Here is a 23,029-nt window from a genome sequence, read left to right as displayed (position 1 = left end):
GCCGGACCCCTCTCCCCCTTCGCCTCCGCCGCCGCCGCCGGACCCCTCTCCCCCTCCGCCGCCGTCGCCGGACCCCTCTCCCCCTCCGCCGCCGGACCCCTCTCCCCCTCCGCCGCCGGACCCCTCTCCCCCTCCGCCGCCTGACCCCTCTCCCCCTACGCCGCCGCCGCCGCCGGACCCCTCTCCCCCTACGCCGCCGCCGCCGGACCCCTCTCCCCCTACGCCGCCGCCGCCGGACCCCTCTCCCCCTCCGCCGCCGCCGGACCCCTCTCCTCCTCCGCCGCTGCCGGACCCCTCTCCCCCTCCGCCACCGCCGCCGCCGCCGGACCCCTCTCCCCCTCCGCCGCCGCCGCCGCCGGACCCCTCTCCCCCTCCGCCGCCGCCGCCGCCGCCGCCGCCGCCGCCGCCGCCGCCGCCGGACCCCTCTCCCCCTCTGCCGCCGGACCCCTCTCCCCCTCCGCCGCCGGACCCCTCTACCCCTCCGCCGCCGCCACCGCCGCCGGACCCCTCTCCCCCTCCGCCGCCGCCGCCGCCGCCGCCACCGCCGCCGGACCCCTCTCCCCCTCCGCCGCCGCCGCCGCCGCCGCCGCCGCCGCCGGACCCCTCTCCCCCTCCGCCGCCGCCGCCGCCGGACCCCTCTCCCCCTCCGCCGCCGCCGCCGGACCCCTCTCCCCCTCCGCCGCCGCCGCCGGACCCCTCTCCCCCTCCGCCGCCGCCGCCGGACCCCTCTCCCCCTCCGCCGCCGCCGCCGCCGGACCCCTCTCCCCCTCCGTCGCCGCCGCCACCGGACCCCTCTCCCCCTCCGCCGCCGCCGCCGCCGGACCCCTCTCCCCATCCGTCGCCGCCGCCGCCGGACCCCTCTCCCCCTCCGCCGCCGCCGCCGCCGCCGCCGGACCCCTCTCCCCCTCCGCCGCCGCCGCCGCCGGACCCCTCTCCCCCTCCGCCGCCGCCGCCGCCGGACCCCTCTCCCCCTCCGCCGCCGCCGCCGCCGCCGCCGGACCCCTCTCCCCCTCCGCCGCCGCCGCCGTCGGACCCCTCTCCCCCTCCGCCGCCGCCGCCGCCGGACCCCTCTCCCCCTCCGCCGCCGCCGCCGCCGGACCCCTCTCCCCCTCCGCCGCCGCCGCCGCCGCCGGACCCCTCTCCCCCTCCGCCGCCGCCGCCGCCGGACCCCTCTCCCCCTCCGCCGCCGCCGCCGCCGGACCCCTCTCCCCCTCCGCCGCCGCCGCCGCCGCCGCCGCCGGACCCCTCTCCCCCTCCGCCGCCGCCGCCGCCGCCGGACCCCTCTCCCCCTCCGCCGCCGCCGCCGCCGCCGGACCCCTCTCCCCCCTCCGCCGCCGCCGCCGCCGCCGCCGCCGGACCCCTCTCCCCCTCCGCCGCCGCCGCCGCCGCCGCCGGACCCCTCTCCCCCTCCGCCGCCGCCGCCGCCGGACCCCTCTCCCCCTCCGCCGCCGCCGCCGCCGGACCCCTCTCCCCCTCCGCCGCCGCCGCCGCCGGACCCCTCTCCCCCTCCGCCGCCGCCGCCGCCGGACCCCTCTCCCCCTCCGCCGCCGCCGCCGGACCCCTCTCCCCCTCCGCCGCCGCCGCCGCCGGACCCCTCTCCCCCTCCGCCGCCGCCGCCGCCGGACCCCTCTCCCCTCCGCCGCCGCCGCCGCCGCCGGACCCCTCTCCCCCTCCGCCGCCGCCGCCGGACCCCTCTCCCCCTCCGCCGCCGCCGCCGCCCCCGGACCCCTCTCCCCCTCCGCCGCCGCCGCCGCCGGACCCCTCTCCCCCTCCGCCGCCGCCGCCGCCGGACCCCTCTCCCGCTCCCCCTCCGCCGCCGCCGGACCACTCTCCCCCTCCGCCGCCGCCGCCGCCGCCGGACCCCTCTCCCCCTCCGCCGCCGCCGCCGCTGCCGGACCCCTCTCCCCCTCCGCCGCCGCCGCCGCCGGACCCCTCTCCCCCTCCGCCGCCGCCGCCGCCGGACCCCTCTCCCCCTCCGCCGCCGCCGCCGCCGGACCCCTCTCCCCCTCCGCCGCCGCCGCCGCCGCCGGACCCCTCTCCCCCTCCGCCGCCGCCGCCGCCGCCGGACCCCTCTCCCCCTCCGCCGCCGCCGCCGCCGGACCCCTCTCCCCCTCCGCCGCCGCCGCCGCCGGACCCCTCTCCCCCTCCGCCGCCGCCGCCGCCGGACCCCTCTCCCCCTCCGCCGCCGCCGGACCCCTCTCCCCCTCCGCCGCCGCCGGACCCCTCTACCCCTCCGCCGCCGCCGGACCCCTCTCCCCCTCCGCCGCCGCCGGACCCCTCTACCCCTCCGCCGCCGCCGGACCCCTCTACCCCTCCGCCGCCGCCGGACCCCTCTACCCCTCCGCCGCCGCCGGACCCCTCTACCCCTCCGCCGCCGCCGGACCCCTCTACCCCTCCGCCGCCGCCGGACCCCTCTACCCCTCCGCCGCCGCCGGACCCCTCTACCCCTCCGCCCCCTCCCCTCCACCACGGCCGCCACCAATGTCACTGCTACCACCCCTTACACTACAGCCACCATCCCCTTAGCCACTGCCGCTTCACCCCAAGGCACCAACACCCCTACGCCATGGCCGACACCAACCCATCCACACCACCCTCGCCATATCAGTCACATCCGCACGGCACTCCTCCTTTCTCCCTGCCACGTCCGTATTTCTCCCCCACCACAAACTTATTTGTCCCCCAGCCACACCCATCTTTGCCCCAGCCACACCCGTATTTTGCCCCAGCCACATCCATCCTTACCCTAGCTATGCCCCCCGTCTCGCCGCTCTCGCCCCGCATAACGCCGCTCTTGCCCCCCGCCACGCCACTCTCACCCCCGCCACATCTTTCTCGCCCTCCTCTTGCGCCCACCCACCGAACCTCCGCTCGTCCCTCACCCCCTCTTCCCCCGCCGCACCCTTGCCTTGACCCCCGCCCCTCCCCATCGTCGGGTCACCCCCATCTTCCATTCTCTCTGCAGTCTTCCATTCTCTCTGCAGTCTTCCATTCTCTCTGCAGTCTTCCATTCTCTCTGCAGTCTTCCATTCTCTCTGCAGTCTTCCATTCTCTCTGCAGTCTTCCATTCTCTCTGCAGTCTTCCATTCTCTCTGCAGTCTTCCATTCTCTCTGCAGTCTTCCATTCTCTCTGCAGTCTTCCATTCTCTCTGCAGTCTTCCATTCTCTCTGCAGTCTTCCATTCTCTCTGCAGTCTTCCATTCTCTCTGCAGTCTTCCATTCTCTCTGCAGTCTTCCATTCTCTCTCTGCAGTCTTCCATTCTCTCTCTGCAGTCTTCCATTCTCTCTCTGCAGTCTTCCATTCTCTCTCTGCAGTCTTCCATTCTCTCTCTGCAGTCTTCCATTCTCTCTCTGCAGTCTTCCATTCTCTCTCTGCAGTCTTCCATTCTCTCTCTGCAGTCTTCCATTCTCTCTCTGCAGTCTTCCATTCTCTCTCTGCAGTCTTCCATTCTCTCTCTGCAGTCTTCCATTCTCTCTCTGCAGTCTTCCATTCTCTCTCTGCAGTCTTCCATTCTCTCTCTGCAGTCTTCCATTCTCTCTCTGCAGTCTTCCATTCTCTCTCTGCAGTCTTCCATTCTCTCTCTGCAGTCTTCCATTCTCTCTGCAGTCTTCCATTCTCTCTCTGCAGTCTTCCATTCTCTCTCTGCAGTCTTCCATTCTCTCTCTGCAGTCTTCCATTCTCTCTGCAGTCTTCCATTCTCTCTGCAGTCTTCCATTCTCTCTGCAGTCTTCCATTCTCTCTGCAGTCTTCCATTCTCTCTGCAGTCTTCCATTCTCTCTGCAGTCTTCCATTCTCTCTGCAGTCTTCCATTCTGTCTGCAGTCTTCCATTCTCTCTGCAGTCTTCCATTCTCTCTGCAGTCTTCCATTCTCTCTGCAGTCTTCCATCCTCTCTGCAGTCTTCCATCCTCTCTGCAGTCTTCCATCCTCTCTGCAGTCTTCCATCCTCTCTGCAGTCTTCCATCCTCTCTGCAGTCTTCCATCCTCTCTGCAGTCTTCCATCCTCTCTGCAGTCTTCCATCCTCTCTGCAGTCTTCCATCCTCTCTGCAGTCTTCCATCCTCCCTGCAGTCTTCCATCCTCTGTCGCTCTCCCCCCCCTCTGTCTCTCCCCAGTGTTTAGCACACTGGACTCGCATTCGGGAGGACGACGGTTCAATCCCGTCTCCAGCAATCCTGATTTAGGTTTTCCGTGATTTCCCTAAATCGTTTCAGGCAAATGCCAGGATCGTTCCTTTGAAAAGGGCACGGCCGATTTCCTTCCCCATCCTTCCCTAACCCGAGCTTGCGCTCCGTCTCTAATGACTTCATTGTCGACGGGACATTAACAAACCCTAACCTAACCATCTGTCGCTCCCCCCCTCTGTCGCTCCCCCCCTCTGTCGCTCCCCCCCTCTGTCGCTCCCCCCCTCTGTCGCTCCCCCCCTCTGTCGCTCCCCCCCTCTGTCGCTCCCCCCCTCTGTCGCTCCCCCCCTCTGTCGCTCCCCCCCTCTGTCGCTCCCCCCCTCTGTCGCTCCCCCCCTCTGTCGCTCCCCCCCTCTGTCGCTCCCCCCCTCTGTCGCTCCCCCCCTCTGTCGCTCCCCCCCTCTGTCGCTCCCCCCCTCTGTCGCTCCCCCCCTCTGTCGCTCCCCCCCCTCTGTCGCTCCCCCCCCTCTGTCGCTCCCCCCCCCTCTGTCGCTCCCCCCCCCCCTCTGTCGCTCCCCCCCCCCCTCTGTCGCTCCCCCCCCCCTCTGCCGCTCGCCCCCCCCTCTGCCGCTCGCCCCCCCCTCTGCCGCTCGCCCCCCCCTCTGCCGCTCCCCCCCCCCTCTGCCGCTCCCCCCCCCTCTGCCGCTCCCCCCCCTCTGCCGCTCGCCCCTCCCCCCTCTGCCGCTCCCCCCTCCCCCCTGCAAGTCTGCCGCTGTGCCCCCTGACCGCTACCTCTTGTCCCCCTCTCCACACCATCCCTTTGCGCCTCTCATTCTTTGCCATTCCTCCCTCTTTTTCCACCCTCCTCCCTTTCTCTGTGCACTTCCTATCTGTCTGCTTTCCTCCCTCTCCCCTCTGTCCCCCCCTTTCTGCACCCTTTTCCCTTTCTCTCTGCCCCTCTGTCTCTCTGCCCTTCTGTCTCCCTCAGTTTCCATCCTTCTCCCTTTCTCTGCACCCTCCCTATCTGCTGCCTCATATACAACAGCCTCAGCTACCCTCCGGACTTCTTACATACCATTGTGCACCCGCTGAAACACCTCCCTCACCTCTAGTGTCCTTCCGTACTTCTGCCCCACCTCCATCTGCCCAGACAACGGCTGTTGGTAATCAGCAGATGTATTGCCATGGCCACAGGTGGTTGCATCTGGGTGTCAGTGTGGTTGGGAGTGTGAATATGTATATTTCTACTAGGAAAAGCGCAAGTGCTCAAAAACTAGTAAATACTATTTTGTGTTTCTATGCACTGCATATCATTCGGCTATAGATGAGTGATTATTCCTCTCTGGAATTTCCATTGTTTTTCTCTATATATGCTGTATTGATGTTGATAGATTTCTTACATTATTCCTCCACTGTCAAATTTAGCCGTGAATGTACATGTCACCAGAAAGTACTCTTCTTTACTAAATTAACGACAAAAAATGTAATGGTTTGTTCCTGATTGTTACCAAGTTCTTCATCCTGTTAATTTTCATAGATCCCATCAAGCAGCAATTCTGCATCCACAGAAAACACAGACTAGTGGCACTTAGTTTGAAACAAATACCAGTGTAACACAGGGCTGGAACTGTCTGCCACTAATACTGCTGAAGAGCCACAAAATTATTTTAAATTTGTTCAGTTATGATACAGAGAATATTCCTGGATACATATTTTAAATGAGCACTACAGCTATATGACATTATTTACTGATGAGGATAACCAGAGCAGTTCTCATGACTACTCTGTAGTTCTCTCTGAGCAGGCCTTTACAATTTGCTCAACAAATGAATTTATGATATTTTATCCAGAATTGCATGAAGTCTGGAAGACACTGTGTAAGATGAGACATACTTGTGATGAGAAATTCCTGTTTTCTCACTCCTTTAGAAGTGTGCTTCAGTTTGTACCAAGTATGTACCCACCAAACAAGAACAATGTCCAAAGCATCCAGAAATCCTTATCTGTGTACACAGGCTGGGGAAGGAGATGCAATCCCACTGGGTACCAGGTCACATGTAAATCTGGGGGAGAGGGGGAATAGCAGCTTTGGCAGCCAAGGACACGTACTGGAAATCTCAAGAGTCAGTTCGTCATTTCCCCTACATGTTATCACCTACCTGTTGATGTACAGAATAATGTACCAATGGAATACAATTTGACTGGACTGACAGACAATAAGCTGTGATTGGCAAAGTCAACTATTTGCCGTGGTGCACATCCTTTTGATTATGTGGAAGTACTTCTCACTTGTCTATAGATATAACACAGTCTGATGACTCATCTTGTCCTTCATTTTCCACAGGACCCTTGTAAGTGTGTTGCTTCTCATGTACAGACTACAGTTTGCTGGATTTTGATGGCCAGTGTAGGCACCAATGACTTTCTTTATTTTAGAGGACAGTGAAATAAATGTCGAACAGATTTTTAAGATCGAGCAGGGTGTCCAGCGTCCTCAGAAACTCAGGGAATTTTTGCATTTTTCCTAAAAACCCTGGGAAAGGCATGATATCTCATTTGATTTGGGGCAGAGGCATTTGCTTGCCTTCTGCTTGGCTTGATGCCATGCTGTGCTCACTGCTCACACTCAGCTTGGTGCTGCACTGTTGTTTTGTCATTCCCCAACCTCTCTCCTTGCTCAGTCCAATGCAGCGGTCAGCCAGCCCAGCCTGGACAAGTCCAGACAAGCTATGCAGATGTTTGTTGATGTTGTTGTTGTTGACATGGAATGGCTTGCTCCATGCCTGTCACTGTGGCCAGGCCGTGCTACCCTGGTTTGTTGTGTTTTCACTTTGTGTGTTTGTGATACAGTGTGACCAGCCAGGATCTGTGATGAGTATATGCTGTGGTTTACATTTACATTTGTTAAAATGTACTGCCTTGTTTGGTAACATAATGTTATCATAAAGATGTGTGATTTAATTGGAGTTGTGGTCTACTTGAATCCATTTGTTTTGCACCAGGGATATTAAGGTGTTTGAGGTTTGCATGCAGCACATTTTCTGCATATATACCAAAAAATTGCTGTCGTAGATGTGAACAGCTATCGATCTCATTGAGTTATGTCTGAATAAGACTCATTATTGATCTTTAGTTTCAGGCATTAAGTAATGTAATTAGAACACTAATTAGTAGTCAATGGCCTTTGGTGTGGTGCAAAAGATTTAGTTGAAGGATTTGAAGCAGGTATATTCCAGTCTGAGGTAAATCTGGAAAGTTGCTCAGATGCGTATGGATGGCCCTAATGTTAATAAGTCATTCCTAAGAGGATCCGATGCTTTTGTACTTCAAAACATATGGCTTTTATATTGTGCATGGTGACTTTGACAGGTTGTACTAGCATTGGTTAGAATCTTTCTCAATTTCAGAGAACTTCATGTAATCTATTTAAAAATGTTCCCTCGCCCAAAGGTGATTTCAACAATATTACAAGCGCATCTTTCTCTCCCACAGAAGTTTTGCGCTGTTTGCTGGGACGAGACTCAAATGATGTCAACCGGACTTGGAAAATATTAACAGCTGTTTAAAAATGTACAAAGGAAGTAGAAAAAATAAGAGGAACAGAAGTAGATAAAACCATAAGTTTAAGGTCTCTACTGGAATTTCATGCAGCTTTACTGTATGATTAAATGATGATGGCGTCCTCTTGGGTAAAATATTCCTGAGGTAAAATATTCCTGAGGTAAAATATTCCGGAGGTAAAATAGTCCCCCATTCGGATCTCCGGGCGGGGACTACTCAAGAGGACGTCGTTATCAGGAGAAAGAAAACTGGCATTCTACGGATCGGAGCGTGGAATGTGAGATCCCTTAATCGGGCAGGTAGGTTAGAAAATTTAAAAAGGGAAATGGATAGGTTAAAGTTAGATATAGTGGGAATTAGTGAAGTTCGGTGGCAGGAGGAACAAGACTTTTGGTCAGGTGATTACAGGGTTATAAATACAAAATCAAATAGCTTGTAATCACACCTCTTTTTTGTTTTGGATGGTGGTTAGAGTTTCTATGTAAGTATCTGTCTGTGTGCGTTATTTTTCTAAAAATTTGCACGCCGGAGTATCTAGACGACGAATTAAAACATCTGAAGCACGCTTTTGAGAAAAATGGCTACTCAAAGAAAGAAATAAGCAGAATTCTGCACCCAAACAACAATAAGCTTAAGGACTAGACCGAAAAACGATGGAAGAATACAGTCTCTCTCCCTTTTATAAAGAAAGTAACGGATCAGATTGGAAAGATTTTAAGCAAACATGATATTAGACCTGTTTTTAGACCAACGAAGAAAATTTGTCATGTTCTTCGGTCTGTAAAAGATAAACGCGCTCCTCTATCAGCCAGTGGCGTATATAAAATTCCGTGTACATGTGGTAAAGTTTATGTTGGAACAACAAAAAGAAGCGTAAATACACGGTTAAAAGAACACAGAAGTCTTTGCCGATTAGGAAAAACAGATAAATCGGCTGTAGCAGAACACGCTTTTCAGCCAGGAAATCAGCAAGTGAAGTTTTCCGAAACAAAAATTTTATCTACGACGACGAACTATTACCCACGGCTTTGTAGAGAAGCAATTGAAATATATAAACATAGGGATAATTTTAATCGGAAAGAAGAGACCATGAAACTTAGTGATATTTGGACAGTAGCACTACAGAATTGCTAGACAGTTTTATCCGTGACGAGATTACGATCAATAGTTAAGTTTTATCTCTGACAAAGGTTATCTCTGCATATCACGTGTAACTCTGGTCACGCCCACTTTCTACGATACATAAGTCGCTCTCAGACATCCGACCCGTCAGTCGGCAAGACTCACCGGAGGAGAAACACCCCTCTGAAGATGTCCAGCGTAGCTCTGGACGAAATGTTAGGAGCTGAAGAGTTTCATGGACCACGACCTTACATCCCGGAAGGTTTACCAGAAAATATGTCATCCGGTCGTGAAAGCCTTCATACTATAAAAACTTTGAGGTTCGCCGATGACATTGTAATTCTGTCAGAGACAGCAAAGGACTTGGAAGAGCAGTTGAACGGAATGGACAGTGTCTTGAAAGGAGGATATAAGATGAACATCAACAAAAGCAAAACGAGGATAATGGAATGTAGTCAAATTAAATCGGGTGATGCTGAGGGGATTAGATTAGGAAATGAGACACTTAAAGTAGTAAAGGAGTTTTGCTATTTAGGGAGTAAAATAACTGATGATGGTCGAAGTAGAGAGGATATAAAATGTAGACTGGCAATGGCAAGGAAAGCATTTCTGAAGAAGAGAAATTTGTTAACATCGAGTATAGATTTAGGTGTCAGGAAGTCGTTTCTGAAAGTATTTGTATGGAGTGTAGCCATGTATGGAAGTGAAACATGGACGATAACCAGTTTGGACAAGAAGAGAATAGAAGCTTTCGAAATGTGGTGCTACAGAAGAATGCTGAAGATAAGGTGGGTAGATCACGTAACTAATGAGAAGGTATTGAATAGGATTGGGGAGAAGAGAAGTTTGTGGCACAACTTGACTAGAAGAAGGGATCGGTTGGTAGGACATGTTTTGAGGCATCAAGGGATCACCAGTTTAGTATTGGAGGGCAGCGTGGAGGGTAAAAATCGTAGAGGGAGACCAAGAGATGAATACACTAAGCAGATTCAGAAGGATGTAGGTTGCAGTAGGTACTAGGAGATGATGAAGCTTGCACAGGATAGAGTAGCATGGAGAGCTGCATCAGACCAGTCTCAGGACTGAAGACCACAACAACAACTGGAATTTCATATAGTCATAGCTACCAACCCGTGTGGAAGTCTTTGAGGAGAAAGATGCTGATAGCTTATCTCACCTTTCTTGAGACTGTGACTTCTCAGGTTGACTCGGTGCTGACTAAATTTCAGTTAGATGCCCCTTAACTCCGTTCCTCTATGATTCTGTCCAGTCTACAGTCTGATAATAAATGAGAAAATCTCTCGGATCACCCCCCCCCACCCCCCTCCCACACCCCTCCTTCTTTCTTCTGTAGAAACAGGTTAGCTTAAAAACAGATCTGAATGATGACATAAATCAGTTGTAACATCAGAAAGTGGAAAACAGGTACGAATCAAAAAACCTCGTTGTCAATATGACATATTGCGGATATCTTGGAACTACGGAATGTGTGCCTTACATTTATAAGGTGTATGGTATCCAAAATTCTGAATAAATAGCCCCCAGCTTGTATGAAGGACATTCCATGTGTAGAGTCAGAAGTGGAAATTAATGGCGACCACGAGAAAGAGACAGTTAGATGTAGAATTGACACATCTCACTACCTTAGTTTGCTTAGCTGGTCACGAGGCTGACGCTGTTGCCTACGAGTTCCAAAATCTAGGGAAGACCATGTTGGTAAAGAAAATCCTCAAATAATATGATGGGGTTTGTGCTTACATCAATCAATTCTGGATGACAGTCATTGGGGTTAAGAGTGAACATGAAAATGCGAAGAGATTTATCAAGGTTGCTTGCCATCTCTTCCATGGTAATGCCAACCATGAAAGAAGTTTCTCTGACAACTCCATTCCAGTCAAAAAATTGACTGAAGCGTCTCCCATAGCCATTTTTGCTGTTCAGAGTGCATTCAAGGTCATAGACACGGTGAAACAGTAGCAGGAGAAAGGACAGCTGAGAAGTCTTCAAAAGAAAAGGAACGAAATAAGAAAGTCAGTAGGAAAAAAGCTAAGAGAGCTGTAAATTGTGAAAACAAAACTCATGGAAAATACAGAGAGAGAGGTTCCTCAGATTGAAGTAGTAGTTCTATCAGTAAAAACTACATGTTTGTGACTTAACTAATTGTCCATGTACGTGTCCTTACCAGATTGGTCTATTACTGTGGCTTCCATAATCCTTTTGTTCAAATGCTATTTGGATTTTATTCTTAGATGTCTTCGTAAAACATGTAATTTTTTACTGAAATACACTACTGGCCATTAAAATTGCTACACCAAGAAGAAATGCAGATGATGAATGGGTATTAATTGGACAAGTATATTATGCCAGAACTGACATGTGATTACATTTTCACGCAATTTGGGTGCATAGATCCTGAGAAATCAATACCCAGAAACAGCCACCTATGGCCTTAATAACAGCCTTGATACGCTTGGGCATTGAGTTAAACAGAGCTTGGATGACATGTACAGGTATAGCTGCCCATGCAGCTTCGACACGATACCACAGTTCATCAGGAGTAGTGACTGGTGTATTGTGATGAGCCAGTTGCTCTGACACCATTGACCAGACGTTTTCAATTGGTGAGAGATCTGGAGAATGTGCTGGTCAGGGCAGCAGTCGAACATATTCTGTATCCAGAAAGGCCCGTACAGGACCTGCAACGTGCGGTCGTGCATTATCCTGCTGAAATGTAGGGTTTCACAGGGATCGAATGAAGGGTAGAGCCACGGGTCATAACACATCTCAAATTGAACAGTGGACGTTACAAGTGCCGTCAATGCAAACAAGAGGTGACCGAGACGTGTAACCAATGGCACCCCATACCATCACGCCGGGTGATACGCCAGTATGGCGATGACGAATACACGCTTCCAATGTGCGTTCACCGCGATGTCACCAAACATGGGTGCGACCATCATGATGCTGTAAACAGAACCTGGATTCATCCGAAAAAATGATGTTTTGCCATTCGTGCACCCAGGTTTGTTGTTGAGTACACCATCGCAGGTGCTCCTGTCTGTGATGCAGCATCAAGGGTAACCGCAGCCATGGTCTCTGAGCTGATAGTCCATGCTGCTGCAAATGTTGTCGAACTCTTCGTGCGGATGGTTGTTGTCTTGCAAACGTCCCCATCTGTTGACCCAGGGATCAAGACATGGGTGCACGATCCATTACAGCCATGCGGATAAGATGCCTGTCATCTCAACTGCTAGTGATACGAGGCCGTTGGGATCCAGCACGGCATTCCGTATTACCCTTCTGAGCCCACCGATTCCATATTCTGCTAACAGTCATTGGATCTCTTCCAACGTGAGCAGCAATATCGCGATACGATAAATCGCAATTGCAATAGGCTACAATCCGACCTTTATCAAAGTCGGGAACATGATGGTACTCATTTCTCCTCCTTACAGGAGGCATCATGACGACGTTTCACCAGGCAACGCCGGTCAACTGCTGTTTGTGTATGAGAAATCGGTTGGAAACTTTCCTCATGTCAGCACGTTGTAGACGTCGCCACTGGTGCCAACCTTGTGTGAATTCTCTGGAAAGCTAATCATTTGCATATCACAGCATCTTCTTCCTGTCAGTTAAATTTCGCGTCTGTAGCACGTCATCTTCTTGATGTAGCAATTTTAATGGCCAGTAGTGTAAATAATGCTCTTCATTTTTAAGTCTGTGTGCTCCGAATGCCTGATTGTTCCTAATGTAAATGTTTATTAATAATCTTTTACGTCTTTTACAACCTAGTCTCATTCTACACTGTCCAGTTACGTTAACGTCATCATCTGTCAAAGCCTGGGTATGGTCCCCAACAATAGATGCATACTAGCCATAGATGATGGGCGTGAACAATGGCTGTGGAGTTGCACATCTCTTTGCCTGTATACAACTCCACAGCCATCGTTCACGCCCATCGTCTATGGCCAGTGTGCACTGGTCGCCTCAGTGCTGGTTTTGGATAGTGCCATATCGCTATGCGTGGTATACTTTAACTACAGTGGCACCTGAACAGTTTCGAAACTTTAGTCGAATCAGAAATGCTTCTGCCCTTGACCTGAAAGAAAATGATCATGCCCTTTTGGACGTCATATAAATCGCTTCATTTCCACATTCTGACAGCTGCACTGTTTCCCAGCACACCTTATATATTGTCCACTGCTAACACTGCCACCTGTCACCTGTGAGTGGTTATTGCACATTGACGTCGGACATAGACAGTGATTACATTAATGTGACTGGGCTGTGTAATTTTCCTGTAATATTTTTGTTGAAATCGTGTTTTATGTTTATATCTGTTGTCAAACCCTGGTATGTTTATTTCTTTGTTTTAAGAAATCTGGTTCATTTTAATGGTGTGTGTGTGTGTGTGTGTGTGTGTGTGTGTGTGTGTGTGTGTGTCATATATATAGACACACACATTTTAATGGTGTGTGTGTGTGTGTGTCATATATATAGACACACACACACACACACACACACACCATTAAAATGAACCAGATTTCTTAAAACAAAGAAATAAACATACCAGGGTTTGACAACAGATATAAACATAAAACACGATTTCAACAAAAATATTACAGGAAAATTACACAGCCCAGTCACATTAATGTAATCACTGTCTATGTCCGACGTCAATGTGCAATAACCACTCACAGGTGACAGGTGGCAGTGTTAGCAGTGGACAATATATAAGGTGTGCTGGGAAACAGTGCAGCTGTCAGAATGTGGAAATGAAGCGATTTATATGACGTGTCTGTATATGTGTGGATGGATATGTGTGTGTGTGCGAGTGTATACCCGTCCTTTTTTCCCCCTAAGGTAAGTCTTTCCGCTCCCGGGATTGGAATGACTCCTTACCCTCTCCCTTAAAACCCACATTCTTTCGTCTTTCCCTCTCCTTCCCTCTTTCCTGATGAGGCAACAGTTTGTTGCCAAAGCTTGAATTTTGTGTGTATGTTTGTGTTTGTTTGTGTGTCTGTCGACCTGCCAGCACTTTCTTTTGGTAAGTCACATCATCTTTGTTTTTAGATATATATTTCCTACGTGGAATGTTTCCCTCTATTATAACCATATATATATATTTTAAATAGAGGAAACATTCCACGTGGGAAAAATATATCTAAAAACAAAAATGATGTGATTTGCCAAACGAAAGCGCTGGCAGGTTGGTAGACACACAAACATACACCCAAAATTCAAGCTTTCGCAACCAACTGTTGCTTCATCAGGAAAGAGGGAAGGAGAGGGAAAGACGAAAGGATGTGGGTTTTAAGGGAGAGGGTAAGGAGTCATTCCAATCCCGGGAGCGGAAAGACTTACCTTAGGGGGGAAAAAGGACAGGTATACACTCGCACACATATCCATCCGCACATACACAGTCACAAGCAGACATTTGACATCTCTGAGTACAGCCGTCATTAAGTTCCTGTATAATGCCAAAATTTGTATATTTTGTGAAGAAATCGATCAAAATTGGTTCGCGTCTATGCACAATGTGACCTTGGAAAAATATAAAACTGGCCTGGAAAACTCGGGCAATCTTTTTTTAAAAAAATCGCTGGACACCCTGTTTAATAAAATTTCTGATATTGTTAGGAAGAAATTTGTGTGTGTTTCCAAGATCATTGTTAGGAAGAAATTTTAGTGTGTTTCCAAGATCGTTGTTAGGAAGAAATTTTAGTGTGTTTCCAAGATCAGTGGCTAATTCATGTATTTTGTATGTATGTAGTCAACAATCCATACTCCCCAGAGCTCCTATTTTAGGCTCTTCCCCCTTTTTCTGCCTTATGTCTTATTAATGGATATAATGACAAACACACAAACAAGAAAGGAAAACTTTGCTAGCTTTTATAATGTGAACTTCATGAAGAAATAAATGATTGAGAAACCTGTCAATAATTGCAAATGAATTTTCAATTGTCTACCTTCTTTATTATTTATATCATATTATGTACTTCTGTACATTGTAATAGTTTTTTCTTTTTTTATTATTCATATCATGTAGATTTGTTCCTTTCTTGCAGGTATTTTTCAAGGAAATATTTTTAAACATATTAGAAACCTCAAGTTCATCATTTGAGCACAAATGGATGGTGATACATGCATTGACAAGAATATGTGCAGATGCTCAGAGTGTTGTAGACATTTATGTCAATTATGACTGTGATCTTTCTGCTGCAAACTTGTTTGAAAGGTGAGTATTGGTAATCTGGAGATTTAATTACATCAATCTTTTACCTGAAATTAGTCAAAAACTGCGCATAAAGTTGGATAGAAGGTTCAGTGAAGGATCTTCAATAACACCATTTAACAGCAACAACAACAGCACTCAATAACCATTCAAATTACAGAAAATTACAACAGCCACGAGGTTGTTTCCAAAAGGCACATAGCTGTATGAAGGTGCTTTATTCGCAACTACCGGTCTCGGTATCCACGCAACTTCAGGTTTATAATGGTTATATTTCCATAATGTAGATGGACAATTAGGGTGTCCCAGCTTTTAAGGGATTATCTACATTAAAAGTCAAACCACAATGGTGGGTTGTCACAATAAAAGTGAGTTCACCCGAACGATATTTGTAAAATTGTACAAAGCAGACTGTTGAGTGAGCCAGGCCGGATAATACCATGTGGGATCTGGTAGATACTAACTGAATAAAATCAATGAAGTAAAACTTAAAATCCTTTGTAATTTGTGTACTTCCGTCTTATTGATAACCGGTCTCATGTGGGTAAACAGCCTGTGGAAGCTAGCAGTACACTGAAAGGCGGAAGTCTGCTTACTCCATATCAGCCAGTTACCAGTAAAGAAGTAGTATGCACGTTACCTAGGATTTCAATTTTTACTACTTTGGTTTTATACAGATAGTGTCTGCCGGATCTTAGATCCCACATGGTGTTATCCACACTGGCTCATTCAGCATGCATTTTTACAAGCATCTTTTGGGTGTACTCAGTTTCATTATGACTACCCACCATTGTGGTTTACTTTTTAATGTGGATAACTTCCAAAAAGCTGGGACTCCCTAATTGTTCATCTACATTATGGAAACATAGCCATTATAAACCTGAAGATGAGTTTATACTGATGTAAAACCGGTAGTTAAGAATAAAGAATCTTCATAAGCTATGTGGGTTTTGAAAATACCTCTACAGTCTTTAATTGTTGTAATTTTTATGATAATTTGAATGGTTGTTAGTGTTGACTGTTGTTATAGTTGTTAATAATGTCTCTGAGTTTTGGTAGCCCTACACAGAAAGTTGTTTGTAATGTTTTGTTGTAATGAAATAATCAACTGCCCCTGCATTAAGATATTGAAATTTGTCAACTGTTTACAAAGTCTTGTCACAGTATTTGTAATGAAATTTGTTTGAAAAAATAACAATGTTATTTAAATTTTAGAGTCTGTAATTTATTTTTACTATTCTGTAATGTCCCAGAATTTACAGATACTCTTTAGAAGGTTGCTGGATGCTTATTTTACTTTTAAAATTGGACTTTTTTAAAAATAGAGATAATAATATTTCTTGTTGTGCCATTCTATTGGGAACTGAACAGCAAAAAATATTAAGTAATGGTTTTGTTCAGGATGCTCCCATTAATGTTCATGAGTAGTATATGGAAATCATTTGTAATTGCTTGGTTGAGATTTGCTGTATGGGGTGAACTAACTATAAGGTTGTTCAAATGCTATCTTGGTAGTTTCTGTATGATCGCAGTGAGCATGTATGCAATTCAGCAAATATTACAACTTCAGAAAAGGCCATTTGCATTTTGGTGGTCTCATTTTATGTTTTGTTCAACCAGGATTAAGCACGTAACACTGAAAGATGCTATATTTGATTCTCATCATGTTGTATATAGTTTTGTTTCTGTTGCACATTTTTAAATTTTTTTATTTTTTTGTTTATTTTTTTTTTTTTAATATGGAGTCCACAATATGATGTTACTAAAGTAAAACTATGTAACATCTCTGTTCTTGTCGTGAAACTTCAAGGGGCATACATTCTAGTCCCTGGGAGGACCAGAGAAAATGCTGATGTTTGGGTGAATAAATTTTGAAAATTTTGTGAGAAAAAATTAGGTACCTCATTTCTTGATTTGTTGTGGGATCTCATAGTTTTGTAGCATATTTTCCCCCTAGTTTTGTATTTTCTGCTTCACTGGGCTCTGTTTGTTTTGGTATTCTGCTGCGATGAAATGTTGAAAAGAAAAAATGTTTCTCATTGTCTTTTGAATCCTGTATTGTAAATGTACTGTCAGGGTTATTATCACAAAGAGCCTGAGGAATTGCATTGGAAATTCAGTTGAATATTTTGGAACAGGTTTGCTAACAACTTAATATTATAAAATTTATGTGAGACTAGTAATTCTTTGGTGAAAAGAAATTTTATTTAATCTGTACCCTGTGAGAGTGGTGCTTCTTCTGTACGTCTTATTTATAATTGTGTTGTATGTATAGGTATGTAGACTTCCTTTGGCTATTTAAGGTGAGGTTATTTTTCAGGCTGGTGAATGATTTGTCAAAGATAGCTCAAGGAAGGCAAGCATTGGAATTAGGAGCCACTCCAAACCAAGAAAAGTCAATGAGAATACGAGGTTTGGAATGCCTAGTCTCCATTTTGAAATGTATGGTTGAATGGAGCAAAGATCTATATGTAAACCCTAACTCTCAAACAACGCTGGGTAAGCATAATGTTTACTTACTATGAGGATGTACATATTTCTTACAGTTAGGTAAATGAACACTTATATATAGAGGTAAGTGAGGGTAGTATCTGCTTTTGATTTGTGAAGCAAAGCTATGTAACTTACTTATGTTTAAAAGGTTCAGAGAGACCTGCTAAAGATGTTGAAGCTGATAGTTCTACAAAGACAAGTATCCAGTCATATGGTGGAAGCAGCAACAGTTTAAATTCAGGCTCCTCTATTCCTAGCAGCCTGAACAACAGAGAGGTACTTGATAGTCCAGAACAGTTTGAGGTGCAAAAACATCAGAAAGAGATATGGGAGACTGGAATTACTTTGTAAGTCACAACTTCTACAAGAAACTTGCTTGATATGTCAATGAAATTATTGTACATATTTTTTTTATTTTTTGTAAAGGTAACAACTCACCAAATAGTAAATGTGTGGAGTCGTTAACAGACACGTAAGCAGGAGAGAAAATTTTGATAGCTTTTGGACAGATCATTTTTTGAGTTGGAAAATACACACACACACACACACACACACACACACACACACACACACACAGTGTTGTTGACGCTTACAGTTTTCTGGGATTGCTGTTCGATGGCCGTGAGGTGCAGATTGTAATACGCTACTGCTGTTCTACAAAGCCCTCATGCTGTCTCGACTCGATTATGGGAGTGTGGCATATGGCTCAGCATTGCAACTGCTGGACCCCATTCACCACTGTGGGGTTGGACAAGCAACAGGAGCATTCGTCACCAGCCCTGTTAATAGCCTACTTGCCGAGGCTGGGGTTCCTCCACTTCGCGTCCGGCGCCAACAACTCTTAGCTAACTATGCTGCACACGTCCGTTGTTCGCCCCGTCACCCTAACTATCGTCTCCTTTTTGCTAATGCGACTGTCCATATCCCACACCAGCGACCGCGATCAGGACATACAATTGGGATCCGTGTTTGGTCACTCCGTAGTGAACTCGAGTCTTTGCCTCTTCCATATGCTTTCCAGGTCCGCCCACATACACCACCTTGGTGTATTCGTCGGCCGCAGCTTCAGCTGGACCTCACAATGGCAAAAAGGTTCAGTTCCTCCTGCAGTCTTGCGCCGCCAATTTCTTGCTCTCCTAGACGCATCCCGTGACTCAGAGATTATCTATACCGATGGCTCAATGGTTGATGGCCATGTGGGGTACGTTTATGCTCATGCGGACTATGTAGACCAGCACTCCTTGCCGGAAGGCTGCAGTGTTTACACTGCAGAGCTAACAGCCATTTTACGTGCCCTTGAGCGTATTCATACCAGCACTGGAGGGTCCTTTGTCATTTGCAGTGACTCTCTCAGTAGTCTGCAGGCTCTTGACCAGTGATACCCACGCCATCCCATCCAGGAGTCTGTTCACGCTCTTGAACAGTGTGTACATTCAGTGGTGTTCATATGGACCCCAGGACACGTTGGGATAGCGGGAAATGAACTCGCCGACAAGTTAGCCAAAGAGGCTACCCCCAAACTGATGCTGGAGATCGGCCTACCGGCAACTGATCTCCGATTGGTATTGGGTCTTTGAGCTGTGGGGAGATGAATGGCGCACTCTGTCTGCACCCAACAAGCTGCGGCGAGTAAAGGAGACCACGACTGTGTGGGGGTCCTCCATACGGGCCTCTCGCAGGGATTCTTTTCTTCTCTGTAGGCTCCGCATTGGTCACTCTTGGCTGACGCATGGTCATCTGCTGCGTCGAGAGGACCCCCCTAATTGTCTCTGTGGTGCAAACATGACGGTGGCCCATATGTTGTTGGAATGTCCTCTTTTAACCGCCCTCAAGTGAACTTTTAATCTCCTCGGTAAAAAAATGGAAATGTCGTGTGGCTAGGGCCTCCCGTCGGGTAGACCGTTCGCCTGGTGCAGGTCTTTCAATTTGACGCCACTTCGGCGACCTGCGCGTCGATGGGGATGAAATGATGATGATTAGGACAACACAACACCCAGTCCCTGAGTGGAGAAAATCTCCGACCCAGCCGGGAATCGAACCCGAGCCCTTAGGATTAACAGTCTGTCACGCTGACCACTCAGCTACCGGGGTGGACATCTCCTCGGTGATTTATCATCTCTTTTAGGTGACAGTCTCTATGGCAGATTGGGTTTTAAGTTTTATTCGCGCAAGCGGCTTTTATAAGTCCATCTAATTTTGTTGCGTCGCCCTCTTTTGTGCTGTATATTTTACTTAGTTTTGTGTTGTACTTCGACTCCACCCTAATCTTTTAGGCTGGAGGTTTAACGTGTTGCAGAGTGGCTGGCTCATCCTTTTATTTTCGTGATCAGCCAGCCACGGTTCTCTGCTGTACAGTTTTACTTCTTTCTGCCTTTCTTCTATATGTTGTTGTTGCCGCTGTGCTCCATTTACCATGTTGCCCTACCGTTGACCTTGGGGTTTTTCTTCCCCCGGATTTTTTTTTTAGTGCTCAGCCTGACTGGTGGGTGGTTTAAATATGCTCTGTGTGTTTATGAAACAAGGGACCAATGACGTTTGCAGTTTGGTCTCTTTAATCACACACACACACACACACACACACACACACACACACACACACACAGACAGAGACCTACATCAGTGCTGACAGTTCTGTAACTGTACAAGTGGGTGCATGTACATGTGTACTCGAGCTTGTAAAACGATCTGTCCAAAAGCTAGTGAAATTTCCAATTTCTCTTCTGAGCTTGTTGACGACCAAATACTATTTCTTTTCAATGAGCTGTTAACTTTCTCCAAAAACTGCTTGATAGTAACACAGAATACAGCAAAATTTTAGCAGAATATCATGTGACACAGTAATGCAAGTCTGGGGTCCTGTCCAGGAGGAAGCAGATTCATATTTCATGTTTTAATTGTACTAAATCAGGCTTAAGTGTGTACCAGAAATAGCTTTGGCATGAGTGCTGTGAAACTGCATTCACATATATTGATATGCCTGTGTTTGGCTGGCAGGAGAAAACACTCAGCTAAATATTCAACAGAGGCCCTATCTTCACATCTACAGAAATTAATCACTGGACAAAATTTACTACTGATTAAAGATAAAAGTATTTTAGTCTATAGTTACAATTTTTTCCCCTCCCTCCCTCCCTCCCTCCCTCCCTCCCGACACACCCATACTCAGGCCATCATATTACTTAAAATCCCAGTACACAGTTAAAATAATAATGTAAGAAACATTTACAATTTTTTTTTCTTTGGCAGTGAATGTATGGTAGTGCAGTCTTACTATTGGCATGCAGTCATTACACTCACAGCCCTAATTGGTGTGTCAAATACTAAAAGTAAAGGTCAATACTAAGCTTTAAATAGATCCAAATTGCAACCAGCAATGATAAGAGTGACCTCTATGTACAGAGTTTTATTGAGGCACAATATAAAAAATATGTAAAGAATAAAAGTAGTATAAAATATAAAATATGAAATTTACAAAATCACAATCATATAATAAACAAAGAATAAAATAGTTCCCACTGTGATAAATCATTAAAAATAAAATAGCAACTCTAGGTAGCCATGTTTACATTCGTGGTTTGTATTTGGTTCATATCATGTATAAACAGCATACAAACTGTTTCTTCACTTTCTATCACACATAAACTGCACAAGAATGGTGGATGTTAACATGGATACCTGTATTTTTTTTTTTTTTTAATGGTTTATTTTAGTGTGTACTGATGTATTCTTTTTGTACTCATCTGAGCCTGCTTTGTTGTGTATGTCATTTAAGGACATTATACATTATGCTTCTAGATTAAGACACTGCTGTGTTCAATTATATTTTTATTTCACTAGGCCTATTTCGGTGTGATTGCCATTGTTAGTTTATATCACATGGTCTTGATGCCCATATGATATCTCTGTCTTAGTTGCTGTATAAGTTCGCTCGTTTGATGTTGATGGGGCTATTGTAGGCTTTAAAACAGTAGCTGAAGCAATTATTTTTCAATTTTCCAGTAATAGAATTTTATTTCATAATGATAAGAATTGACAGTTGAGTCAGCAATGTTATATAATGACATTTCTGACTCAGCTGTCAATACAGCAGTCAGTTAGTCATTATGAAATAAACTGTCATAATTGGGAAGCTTCAGAAATAACTGCTAGAGCTACAGTCTAAAACCTACAACGTCTCCTCCAACATCAAACAAGTAAACTTACACAGTAGTGACAGCTGCTAGAACATTGATATCATATGGACATAAAGACCACATGATATGACCTGATGATAGCAATCACGCCAAAATAGACCTAATGTAATAAAATTTGAACACAGCAGCTTCTTGGTTTCATAGCATAATACTGGGTGGTTATAATTAAACTTTCCCTATTTAACACATTATAATATGGAAGCTAATTACTGTATGAGAACCAAACTTGGTAATGTTAATGTTAAGGACATGTGGAAGAGAAAGAGAAATAATGCAGAATCAGTTCAATTGAAACACTTTAATGTGATACTACGGTACATAAGAGCATTACACACCAGTACGATTGCTGCTACAAAAGGGGCTCAATATGGCACCCATCAGTGTCCTGAAGAGTCTGAAAGCACAGTAATGCATTCTGCACAGTGTAATGAAGCATGTCCGTAGGTATACTGGCTTCCTCTCGTGATATGCTGCACTTCAGATCAGCACGTGCGTCTTTCCCCTGGTAAATCCTGTACATCAGTTAGTCCCACAACCAGAAATCACAGGGAGTGAGATCAGGTGATGATGCCAACCAAGCATTTGGAAACTATTGGCTGATAATTCGATTGTTTCCAAATGTGCTTTGGAGAAGCAGGTGAACTTCACAAGCAATGTGTGGTGGGGCCCCATCTTGCATGAAAACTTTTGAGTTCAGTGCGTCTCTCTCCTGTAGGGTGGGTATGACAAGATGGCGAAGCATATCCTAGTAACACTGGCCAGTCACACTACACGTCTTTGAATCCTTGAGTGCCAACCTGTTGAAAAAAGAATGGGCCAATGATGAAAGTAGCTGTGAAGCCACACCGTACTGACATGTTCACCATACAGAGGAGCTTCAAGCACAGTGACTGGGGGTGAAGATCCCCACATTCAGCAATTATGTGTGTCCACTTCACTGGTCAGAAGAAAATAAGCTTAGTCTGTCTACAGGATGGTCCAGGGCCAGCCCTCAATAATTTCAGTCCTTTTGAGAAAGTGGAGAGGAAAGTCAGCATGCTGTTGTGCGTCCTGTGGTGCAAGCTGCTTTACAATGTGGATCTTGTATGGACACCATTTGAGAATGGTTCAAAACACCTTCTGTGCAGTGGACCACGGGATGTTCAACTGTTGTGACACAGCACACGCATTGCTTGATGATCGGGAATTGTGTGTACCATTGTTTGCCATAGCAACAGCGATTTCATCAACCACCTGTGGTGCAACTGGTCATTGGCCTCTTCCCAGAGTGACACACAGTTCTCCAGTTCTTCTTCATCATGCT

At 47.4% G+C, this 23,029-nt stretch overlaps 1 protein-coding gene across 1 annotated transcript in view; it reads left to right on the top strand.

The window, feature by feature from the left end:
- LOC124790164 (brefeldin A-inhibited guanine nucleotide-exchange protein 1) overlaps window positions 1–23,029 on the top strand; it is a 281,977-nt gene that overhangs the window by 122,313 nt on the left and 136,635 nt on the right. Inside the window, exons 9-11 of the mRNA XM_047257760.1 lie at window positions 14,874–15,043; window positions 17,361–17,539; window positions 17,682–17,880. Of these exons, the coding sequence (XP_047113716.1) occupies window positions 14,874–15,043; window positions 17,361–17,539; window positions 17,682–17,880 (548 nt within the window). The remainder of the gene's footprint in view (window positions 1–14,873; window positions 15,044–17,360; window positions 17,540–17,681; window positions 17,881–23,029) is intronic.

This window comes from Schistocerca piceifrons, chromosome 3 (assembly GCF_021461385.2).
Source record: "Schistocerca piceifrons isolate TAMUIC-IGC-003096 chromosome 3, iqSchPice1.1, whole genome shotgun sequence".
Lineage (NCBI taxonomy): Eukaryota > Metazoa > Arthropoda > Insecta > Orthoptera > Acrididae > Schistocerca > Schistocerca piceifrons.
The sequence above is the reverse complement of the archived record's forward strand: the minus strand, read 5'-3'. Positions and strand labels throughout refer to the sequence as shown.